General features: G+C 42.2%; 1 protein-coding gene across 2 annotated transcripts in view; it reads right to left on the reverse strand.

Moving 5' to 3' along the window:
- MCM9 (minichromosome maintenance 9 homologous recombination repair factor) overlaps positions 1 to 12408 on the reverse strand; it is an 82301-nt gene that overhangs the window by 11233 nt on the left and 58660 nt on the right. For both annotated transcript variants that reach the window (XM_067011717.1, XM_059083866.2), the window contains exons 9-10: positions 1310 to 1512; positions 254 to 457 (exon numbers count right to left, since the gene is read on the reverse strand). In XM_067011717.1, the coding sequence (XP_066867818.1) occupies positions 254 to 457; positions 1310 to 1512 (407 nt within the window). The remainder of the gene's footprint in view (positions 1 to 253; positions 458 to 1309; positions 1513 to 12408) is intronic.

A 12408-nucleotide genomic window follows, 5' to 3' on the forward strand; every position in this document is an offset into this window, starting at 1 on the left:
TGATGTCTTAAGTTATGGGAGGTTCTGAGATGTCACAAAGATTCCTCTTTCTGAACGATGCTTCGTTCCACTCAACTTCTATAATCCGTCCCCAGAGGAGTGGTTTCATTGCTCCGAGTTTTTACATTTTTAAGCGACTAGGAGCAAGCCCCTCGGAGATCACCCTCACTCATCTCTGAATGCACGGGGCCAAGCCCCACGCCTTGCTCACATCGGACACCCAAAAAAGTATTATCTGCTGAAGGAAATAAACCTTCTGCCAATCGTATCAAGCTTTCCAGCAGGCGGATGGTTGTCCGGGCAGCGTTCCGGAAATCGCTCTGCCTCTGCATCTGGTAGTACCGGAGGAGAACTTGATTGCCCTCATCAGACAGCGTGGGCTGCAGATTCCTAATGAGGCAGAAATAGGTTTTCATCTTTTCCATGCTCCAGAGCTTCTCTGACTTGCTTGGATAACCTGTATACATCAGGTATTGGGTCAGTAATTTCTAAGAACAGGCAAACATCTCATATTAAGGGTTTTGCTAAAGTTCTTGTACTCATTTTTTTTTTTTTTTTTTTTTTTTTTTTGCGGTATGCGGGCCTCTCACTGTTGTGGCCTCTCCCGTTGCGGAGCACAGGCTCCGGACGCGCAGGCCTAGCGGCCATGGCTCACGGGCTTAGTTGCTCCGCGGCACGTGGGATCTTCCCGGACCGGGGCACGAACCCGTGTCTCCTGCATCGGCAGGCGGATTCTCAACCACTGCGCCACCAGGGAAGCCCTGTACTCATTTTTAAAAAGATAACCTTCAGGTTTTGTGGCCATTGAAATCTAGATGCGTCTTTGCATATAGTTCTATAATAAACAGTCTTAGGCTCTAAGCGTAATAAAGGTAAGCTTCCTACAGAGGTTTAAATTATTCAGAATAATTCTGTTCTGCCATATACAGAAATAAATAGTACTTGGTAAATCTAAGTTTTTGACAGAAGCCCCACATTTAGAATTCTGTTTCATAAACGCAGTCCATTTTTTGTGTGGGCAAGTGGTGAACCACGTGGTAATTATATATCATAAAGTTGCCCCCTTTCACCGCAAAGGACACATTTACCAACTTTAATCTCATCAATGGCAAGCAGAGAAAGACCCCTTTTCCTTCCGTTTGTTATTCTGGGCTCACTAACTGACTCGTCTCACTGCTTTCTATCTAAGCCTCTCTCTACTGCCCATTAGGTACGGTACTTTGGGTATTTATTTAATTTTCTTCAAGGAAAATTTCGTTTGTTATGTCTACTCTTTGTCAATTTGAATGATTTGTTCGTCTCCACATACCTTTGTTTTCTAAGATAAAGGCAGAAATTATACGATCCCAGTCTTCATTCTTGGTATCAAGCAGAACTAGGATCAGGTCGAATCGACTTAAGAGAGGGCTGCCAAGGGCAATGTTCACTGACACAGACTCTTGGGGGTCATACTGGCCTTTGGGGTTGGTTGCTGCGAGGATGGTGGTCCTTGTGTTCAGCTTGCACACGAGGCTACCAAAAGAGAAGGTACAATTCACTGTTGAGATTCAAATGAAAAGCAACATTAAACTTGTTACTAGAAAGGGACTGCTCTTGCACCTTGAAAATCTACACTCATGTGAAAGAGAATGTGAATGATACAAACACCAAGTTCAAATGAAGGACATTTACACTAGCCTATCTTGAAGAGAAGTAAGTATTTAATAAACACTTCTTATGCCCTGACTATGAGCAGAGCCCTCTGCTAAGGGGTGTTCAGAGGTGTACAAAGTTAGACCACACAAGGAGCTTGCAGTCCACTAGCTATAATGGTAAGACAAGGCAGAATATGGTAAGTTCTAGACACATACATTTCCCAGGGGAAATAAAGATGATGTGTCTTCATCTATGTGGATGGAAGAGACACTCAGAGAAACATTACGAAGTAGTTTTTGAACTGGGCCTTTCGTGACATCTGGACTTGTTCCGTGCGTTCACTTACTTTGTTCCAGTTTTCTAAAAGTGAAAGAAACAGGCGGAAGGGAAAGGGAGGGAGGGAGGGATAAAAGAAGAAGAAATCAGGAAAAAGAAAGGTTGATCAGCATAGTGTTTTTGAGGAGCAACAGTGAAGGGAGGGCTGCGGAGGAGGGCTGGTCAGATGTGGAAGGACCACGGGTGGGACACATGGGAGAGACAAGGGCAGTGGCCCAGGAAGAGGCACTGAAGCCTTTAACAGAGCAGTGACAGGATAGATATGGAGGTGACATAACTTAGGTGCTGTTTTTAAACTTGTTTATGATGGGCAAGCCCTCAAAACAATATGGCACATTCACTGATAATAAGAAGTATAGCATTCTTTCTCTGTAAATTTGTATGCTCTCTAGTGATGACTGTTTTCAGTTACAGCGGCATGTCTGCCTCTAAGCAGTCACAACTCTGGGACGTCGGCAAACATGTGCTATGTCTGTTAATCCCTGATCTATTTCCAGTTGGCTCTAGCAATTACCTCATGCCTGAAGACTGAAAAAGTTTGAGAATTTTTATTTGTGGTAAAGGGCACAAGAAGACACAGAAGAGAAAGACAAACAAGGCACTTACACTGAAAACTAAATCCTCTTTTTAAAAAAAATTATTGATAGGGAGAATTTTTGAACAGAGAGTCCACATCTTATCATTTATGTACCAGAATGACTTTGTAAAGGCAGCTGTTTAGAACTCAGATTCAAGTTTGCCATAATATTACCAATGTAATAAATGGTCCCTAACTAATCCCACAAAAAGCACATTTAATCCAATACTGAAGCGAGGCTGTTTGCATTTATCATAAAAAAGGAATATTGCTGCAATACTGGCAATGAAACAAAATACAACTGCATATGAACTGATTTCTCAAAAATTATTTTCTGAGAGGTAAAATTGATTGGTCTTCCTCTCTGTGATCAAGAGCTATTTACAAGCCATTTCCTGTGCGCAAAGGACTGTACTGAGAATTGAGAAGGGTATATAGCTGGTCCCGGCCTTCAGTTAGTTTACAATAGGACTGCTGGAGGATAAGGAGGCTCAACACAGCGCCTGCCAGACAGGACGTGTGCAACGGAAGCTGGCGGCAGCGTCAGAGTTAGTGTCCGGAAAGAGAGACTTCTGTGGAGATGCCTGGATACGTGTAAGACATAGAATCTTAACGATATCCATGACGCAAGAAGGAAAATGAGCAAAGCCAAGACAGAAAAAAGGTGGTGAGTTATTCCTGAGGTAACTGGGAAAAAAATGAAAGGAGCAGCTTAGGGAAGGGAGCTAAGGAAGATTTATACGTGAAAAAAACAGGTTTCCTGAGGGGCAGCTTGTGGAAATTCAAGCAATGAAGGTAGAGCGGTGGGCAGGAGAAGAGGAGACTGTGTGGGATAGTAAGTCAGGCAGTAGCCAGTAGCAAAGAGGAGGATGGGGACGGTGTCAGAAGGGACAGAGTGGTCTCGATCACTTGAAAGAGGGGAGGACAGCATATACACCTGGTGGCTGCAGACCTGTGTACAAACGTGACTGCATGGGCTTCCCTGGTGGCGCAGCGGTTGAGAGTCCGCCTGCCGATGCAGGAGACACGGGTTCGTGCCCTGGTCCGGGAAGATCCCACATGCCGCGGAGCAACTGGGCCCGTGAGCCATGGCCACTGGGCCTGCACGTCCGGAGCCTGTGCTCCGCAATGGGAGAGGCCACAACAGTGAGAGGCCCGCATACCGCAAAAAAAAAAAAAACAAAAACGTGACTGCATTACAAACTGAATGGGGCTTTAGAGAACAAAGATACTCACACAGTCTAACCCTAAGTACTGTGTGCACAGTAATGCTTCGCTAAATACTACTGAAGGAGGAACTCATGAATTAGTGGAAGGTAAGGGTTATTTTCCCAATCCAATACAAGCTCTACCTTCCTCAGTGATAAGAAGATAACGACCATATTTGTAATACCAAGCACTGTGTTAGGCTTTATGTATACATATTACCCCTAATCTTCACAACAACCTGAAAGGTAGATATTATTATCACTAACTTGGAAATAAGGAAACTAGAAGTCCCAAGATGTTAATAACTTCCCCAAGGTTACGTGGAGAGCCACAGAGCTGTGATTCAAACCCAGATCTGCTTAACTCCAAAACCAATGCTCTTTCATCTCCAGACTGCCACCCTGGTGGTGTCACATTTTATACACTTCCCGTGGTCTTGAAGATTCTGCCTCATGTTTTAGGTATTCATTTCCTTGCCTTATATTTTTCCTACTTAATTTGATCCCCCTTGAGGGCCTGTGACTTACTGTTATAATGCTCACACTGTTTGTCACATACTAGATGCTCAATAAACATGTACTGAATAAGTGATAAACAAAAATTAATCTTTACTTAGTACAGTATTTCTAAAATTCAGAGTCATTTTATACTCACAGGCTTCATCAGTCATAAAATAATCACACTAATATATTTTGTTTTCTGCATTAACTTCAAGGAGTGAAAACATTCCAGTTTCTGAAAAAGCTACTTTTCCATTTTTAATCCACATGTTTAAAACTTCCTATATACATGGGAGTACGTTTTCTAAACATTGTAAAGTTAAGTTACATAAATTATTTTTACCATGACAGGCCCTCTGGATAGTGCCCTTATTTTTGTGATGGTCCCCCATTACTCTCATTACATATTTACTGGTGATCCCCATCTTTGCTCATGGGTTTAATCACTACCTATAGGCTGGCACTTCCAAATTTAGCTCTAGCCTGTGGCAGTGGCTGCTCTGTGTTCACCAAACCTTGTTTTCCTTTCTCCCTGGGGACAGAGCAAGATTAAATTTCCCATCCTCCTTTCCAGTTAAGGAGAGCTGTAATAACAAGTCTTGCCAATGGAATGGGGGTAGGAGAATATATGCTACTTCCAGGTCAGGCTCCTAAAGGCCTTCCTGTGTGACCCTCGCTGCTTCTCTCTCTCTTTGCTGGTACAGATGAGGATGAGGCCCTGGAGTCAGACAGCCACCCGAGGGACTACGGAGCACAGCGCCTCACCCTCCACCCACATGAGACTGTGACTCAAGCGAGAAAAACTCCCTCTGGCAAAACACTGAAGGAAGAGATGAGCACAGGAGAGAAGTGACCACTTTTCGAGGAGTAACGAAAGAGAATAGACAGCTCAGGAATTTGAGGCTTTGAAGGGCTGGAAAAGACAGTTGCCTCTAGACCCCAGAAAGTAAGGGGAAAGACTGAAACAGGCTTTGACCAACAAAGGCCCAGTCAATTTTCTCAGTAGTATAAAGTGACCCAGATTAAGAGTGAAGCCTTCAGCTTAGATGGCCTTAGGGTAGCCACCATTAAGTTGAAGAAAAATGGAACGAATGCCCACCATGTTCACAGCAGCTATCCACAAGAGCCAAGAGGAGGAAGCAATACAAGTGTCCACGGATGAATAAATGGATAAACAATACACACACTCACACAATGAAACTTTATTCAGCCTGAAAGAAAGGAAATCCTGCCACAAAATACAACATGGATGAACTTTGAGAACACTATGGTACGTGAATTAAGTCAGTCACAAAAGACAAATACTATATGATACCATTTATATGGGGTTTCTAGAGTAGTCACATTCATAGAAACAGAAAGTAAAATGGTGGTTACCAGGGACTGGGGAGAGGGGAAAGTGGGGAGTTATTGTTTAATGGGTGTAGAGTTTCAGTTTTGCAAGATGAAGAGTTCTGAAGATTGGTTACATAACAATGTGAATGTACTTAACACACCACTGAACTGTATACTTAGAAATAATTAGGATGGTAAATTTTACGTTTGTTTTTTTTTTTAACCACAATTTAAAAAAATGGAATGGAGAGCGTTATGGACTGAATGTTTGTGTCCCCCGAAAATTCTTATTTTGAAGCCCTAACACCCAAAGTGGTGATATTATGAATTGGGGAGCTTAGGAGGATAACCCGGTTTTAGATGGGGTTATGAGTGTACAGCCCTCATAACTGGATTCACATCCTGAAAGAAGAGGATGAGAGACAAGAGCTCTCTCTTCCAGCTCGCACATGGAGGGGAGGCCATGTGAGCACACAGCAAGAATGCAGCTGTTTAAGAGCAAGGAAGTGGGTCCTCACTAGGAATTGAATCTGCTAGCACCTTGACCTTGGATTCCCCAGCTTCTGGAACTATGAGAAATAAATATCTGTTGTTTAAGCCAATCAGTCTACAGTATTTTGTTAGAGCAGCCCAAGTCAAAGAAGAAAAAAACCCCCCAAACCCAACAAACTGAGCCTGAGAAATATGTCAAGAAAGGAATTCTGGATACTGGCATATGCAACTGACTAGAAGTAAAGGGGTCAGAGACCTAATTTACTATGGGATCTGCACTGCCAAAGAAACCACGAACTCAGTCTGAAGAAGCCTTTGTTGTGATGGAATAAAATTCATACTTTATGGCAAGACAAGAAAATTTAAACATAAAATTCTTCTCTGCCTATTTGGGCCTCCTCCCTCCCCTTTCGTGTGTATTGTATCTGCATTAACCAGACCTCCTTAGGAGATAACCTTCCTTCTTAATCTTGTAAGGGGCCACGATGACCCATGACCCACAACTCACTTTGTATGTGTAGATCTGGATTGTGTAAACTGTCAATAATACATCATTTGACATACAACCCTTCATGTCAAAAACTTACATAACTGTGCTTGACCTCAGAACAGTCCTCAGAGCTTCCTGAAAGACTGTCACCCAGGTTATAATCTCAGGTTGGCTCAAATAAAATTTTCCATTTCTTTCTTAGATCGACTATTGATTAATTTTTTTCATTGACAACTGCTTTCAAGTTGTAAAAACAACCTTTTGCACATATGACACCAAAAGCACAAGTTAAAAAAAAACACAAAATAGGTAAAATGAACTGCATCAAAATTTGAAACTTTTTGCTTCAAAGGATGCCACCAAGGAGGTGAAAAAACCCACACACAGAATGGAAGAAATTATGATTTACACATCATATATCTGATAAAGGACTTATATTCAGAACATACAAAGAACTCTTAGAACTCAACAATAAAATGATAAATAACCCAGTTAAAAATGGGCAGAAGAGGGGGCTTCCCTGGTGGCGCAGTGGTTGAGAATCTGCCTGCCGATGCAGGGGACACAGGTTCGTGCCCCGGTCCGGGAAGATCCCACATGCCGCGGAGTGGCTGGGCCCGTGAGCCATGGCCGCTGAGCCTGTGCGTCCGGAGCCTGTGCTCCGCAACGGGAGAGGCCACAACAGTGAGAGGCCCGCATACCGCAAAAAAAAAAAAAAAAATGGGCAGAGGATTGGAATAGACATTTCTCCAAAGAAGATATACAAATGGCTAATAAACATACGAAAAGATGCTCAATGTCTTCAGTCATTAGGAAAATGCAAACCAAAACCTCAGTGAGGAAAAACCATAAACAAAATAGAAAAGACAACCTACAGAATCAGAGGAAATATTTGCAAACAATGCTACTGACAAGGGATTAATTTCCAAAACACACAAACAGTTCATATAGCTCCATATCAAAAAAAACCAAACAACCCAATCAAAAAATGGGCAGAAGACCTAAACAGACATTTCTCCAAAGAAGACATACAGATGGCCAACAGGCACACGAAAAGATGCTCAACACTGTTAATTATGAGAGAAATGCAAATCAGAACTACAAGGAGGTATCACCTCACTCTGGTCAGACTGGCCATCTTCAAAAAGTCTACAGATAATAAATGCTAGAGAGGTTGTGGAGAAAAAGGAACCCTCCTACACTGTTGGTAGGAATGTAAAATGCTACAGCCACTATGGAGAACAGTGTGGAGGTTTTTTAAAAAACTAAAAATAGAAATACCATACGACCCAGCAATCCCACTGCTGGGCATATATCCGGAGAAAACTATAATTTGAAAAGATACATGCACCCCAATGTTCATGGCAGCACTATTTACAATAGCCAAGACACAGAAACAACCTAAATGTCCATCGACAGATGAACGGAAAAAGATGTGGTATATTTATACAATGGAACATTACTCAGCTGTAAAAAGAATGACATAATGCCATCTGCAGCAACATGGATAGACGTAGAGATTATCATACTAAGTGAAGTAAGCCAGACAGAGAAAGACAAACATATAACATTGCTTATATGTGGAATCTGAGAAAAAAATAAGATACAAATGAACTTATTTAAACAACAGAAATAGACCCACAGACATAGAAAACAAACTTATGGTTACCAAAGGGGAAAAGAGGGGTAGGAGGAATAAATTAGGAGTTTGGGATTAACACATCCACACTACTGTATATAAAATAGACAACCAACAAGGACCTACTGTATATAGCACAGGGAACTATACTCAATATTCTGTAATAACGTATAAGGGAAAAGAATCTGAAAAAGAATATCTATATATAGATATATAACTGTATGTATATCTGGATCACTGTTAATCAACTACACTTCAGTTAAAAAAAAACCAACACAGTGAGATACGACTTTAGATACACTAGTACGGTTATAATCACAAAGACAATAACAAGTGTTAGCAAGAATGTGGAGAAATTGGACCCTTCATACATTGCTCGAGAGACTGTAAAATGCACAGTGGCTTTGGAAAACAGTTTAGCAGTTCCTCAAAAAGTGAAATATGGAGCTACCATTTGACCCAGCCATCTGCTCCTGTGTATATACTCGAGTAATGAAAACATATGTCCCCAAAAAACTTGTACTTGAATCTTTGTAGTAGCATTATTCATAAGAGCCCAAAATTGGAAACAGCCTAAATTTTTATCAACTGATGAATGGATAAACAAAATGTGGTATATTCATATAAAGAAAGACTATTCAGCCATATAAAGAAACAAACTATTGATACATGCAACAACCCGGATGAACCTTAAAAACAAGTGAAAGTTGCCAGACACAAAAAGTCACATCTTATATGATTCGATTTATATGAAATCTCCAGAACAGGCAAATCCACAGAGATAGAAAGTAGATTAGTAGTTGCCAAGGACTCGGGAGAGACAGAAAATGGGGAGTGAGAGCTACAGGATATGGGATTTCTCTTTGGGGTGATTAAAATGTTCAGGAACCAGTGGTAACAGCTGCACAACTCTATGAATATACTAAAAACCACAGAATTGTATACTTCAGAAGGGTGGACTTTATGTAGTATGTGACTTATACCTCAAAGCTGTTAAGAGAAAAAGTCAGAGGAAAGGATCAAAATAAAATGGTATGTCTGTAAAAAACAAACAAACAAAAATAACAATCTTGGCCCCTTAAGCTTGCTCCAGGAGGATGCAGGCTGGGAAGCTCAGGCGCCGCCTTCAGATGGGGCCAAGGAGGATAACGGACAAGAAGAACCCTTTGTGTGCTGAGCTGAGCCAGGGGCCAGAGAACAGTGCAAAAGGAGTTATCTTAGAATTAGAACCAGGGTTTAATCACAAAACCCCCCTTAATAATGCCCGCTCAGCAGGACCCCAGAATTTCTACAATGCAGTGCCTGCCATGTATTTTCCATTTTCCCCCTTTCTAAGTAGAGGTTGTTACTGTGATCAACCAGTCTGGTCCACCGTGGTATATACTGCGTGGGGTAGGAACATACTTGTCTTTCTTTTTTGTCTTTCTTTCTTTTGTCCGACAGTGCATTGCTGGGTTCCCTCAAAAGCTGACTTCTGAGACAAGGATTTAGGAACAGGGAGTTTATTTAGGAGGCAACCCTAGGAGTGGGGAAAGTCAGACCAGAAAAAGAGAAAAGCCAATAAAGAGTACAATGATGACCAAGTTACTACGGCAGAAAATTGGGGCTCAGTCCTGCCAGGGAACCTCGAGGAACGTACATTAGAATTGTGCCACCCAGGGATGGGGAAGCAAAGATTACTGACTGACGATCCCTCAGTAGCTGAGAGTTAATTCTTAGGTTGTGTTAAGCCATGGTTTGCTACAGTAGTTAGCGTAGCCTGACCTGACTAATATACAGCACACCTCTCTACTGAGCTCCAGATCCGCTGGCTATGACAATAACCATCCCAGTGTTTAAGTGATCTCCTCCTAACCTAAAGAATCAGGCCAGATACAATGAGATATCATCTCACACCGGTCAGAATGGCCATCATCAAAAACTCTAGAAACAATAAATGCTAGAGAGGGTGTGGAGAAAAGGGAACGCTCTTGCACTGCTGGTGGGAATGTAAATTGATACAGCCACTATGGAGAACAGTATGGAGGGTCCTTAAAAAACTACAAATAGAGCTACCATACGACCCCACAATCCCACTAGTGGGCATATACCCTGAGAAAACCATAATTCAAAAAGAGTCATGTACCAAAATGTTCATTGCAGCTCTATTTACAATAGCCAGGACATGGAAGCAACCTAAGTGTCCATTGACAGATGAATGGATAAAGAAGATGTGGCACATATATACAATGGAATATTACTCAGCCATAAAAAGAAATGAAACTGAGTTATTTGTAATGAGGTGGATAGACCTGGAGTCTGTCATACAGAGTGAAGTAAGTCAGAAGGAGAAAAACAAATACCGTATGCTAACACATATATATGGAATCTAAGAAAAAAAATGTCATGAAGAGATTAGTGGTAGGATGGGAATAAAACACAGACCTACTAGAGCATGGACTTGAGGATATGGGGAGGGGGAAGGGTAAGCTGTGATGAAGTGAGAGAGTGGCATGGACATATATACACTACCAAACGTAAAATAGATAGCTAGTGGGAAGCAGCTGCATAGCACAGGGAGATCAGCTCGGTGCTTTGTGACCACCTAGAGGGGGGAATAGGGATGGTGGGAGAGAGGGAGACGCAAGAGGGAAGAGATATGGGAACACGTGTATATGTATAACTGATTCACTTTGTTGTAAAGCAGAAACTAACACACCATTGTAAAACAGTCATACTCCAATAAAGATGTTGGAAAAAAAAAAAAAAAAGAATCAGGCCAGAAAACAGCCTGGATGCAACATTCACATACCAGTTTCCGGATTATCCAACTTTTCTATATTAATAGGGCCTCGATTTAAAAATAAAAATGTTGGGCTTCCCTGGTGGCACAGTGGTTGAGAATCCGCCTGCCGATGCAGGGGACACGGGTTCGTGCCCCAGTCCGGGAAGATCCCATATGCCGTGGAGCGGCTGGGCCCGCGAGCCATGGCCGTTGAGCCTGCGCGTCTGGAGCCTGTGCTCCGCAACGGGAGAGGCCGCAACAGTGAGAGGCCCACATACCGCAAAAAAAAATAAAAATAAAAATAAAAAATAAAGAAAAATGTTTAGCACCCCCAAAAATGGGATGAAAAACCCCACAAAACTATACAAAACAAAAGTATAAAAATGATATTCTCACAATCCATTACATTCTTTTTGGCAATATTAAACGCTGAGGTACACACACCCTCCCCTGCTTTCTAACAAGGTCGATAAAGTTGACAAGTTACCTTTCACATCTAGGTTGACCCAATGAGTGGTAACAAGAGATGCACAGGCAATGGGAAGAGGAAAGAGGAAAGGGGTGAAAGTACTGCTCGTATGTATCGTCTAGAAAGAACAGGACACTCTCCGAGTACCTGATTTGCACTTAGATTTTCACATCTTGGTGGCATGCTTGGATGCCTCTAAGGAACACTTCTCAATCTGTTCCCTCCTCTCCCTGTTTCCCTCTCTTAACCTGAGGCTACCCTGTGAAGGATGCTACCAGAGAAGCAGCTTCTCAAGATCCCGGAAGGAGGAGGCAAGCTGGGTGCCCGGTGTGGAGGCATCTTACCCTGGAGCCACGGTTCCCAAGCCTGGCTTGTCGATGAGAACCCAGGTGGGTTTTAACAATACACATTCCCAGGTCCCACCTCCGAGATTCTGACAGGTAGGCCTGGTGTGGGCTAGAACGCTGAAGGTCAGCCCAGTGGGGACTGGTGCTGTGGCTCTTCCGTGGCTATTAGAACCGAGGTGTACAATAAATGTTTACTTGTCTGCCTCGCTACGAGGTTGTCAGCATCCTGAGAACAAAAGTCTTGTCTCTTCATCTTTGTGGTGTTAGTAGCTGGCAGAGACCACGATGTTGCTGAGTGTTCAACACATGTTTACCGAGCAAAACAAGAAATAGCCATCTTGCTGTTTTTAAATTTTAGACTGTACTTCTACCTAGGCATATGAGTATAATTTAGTAGCAGCAAATATACAATTGCAATGTCAGATTTTCTCCTAAAATATGTCCTCAGCAAATAGTGAGCGTACCCTCTATTACTTAAGAATCTGATACCCTGTCTTTGATGAGAAGCTATCCGAGTTAAGATTGAAAACAACCGGGAAAATACATGAAACATTATCTTTCCCAAATCATTATTTACTTTAGCCTTCTACAGCCTTAAAGATCATCACCACATAA

Source organism: Kogia breviceps, chromosome 13, assembly GCF_026419965.1.
Source record: "Kogia breviceps isolate mKogBre1 chromosome 13, mKogBre1 haplotype 1, whole genome shotgun sequence".
Classification (NCBI taxonomy): Eukaryota; Metazoa; Chordata; class Mammalia; order Artiodactyla; family Physeteridae; genus Kogia; species Kogia breviceps.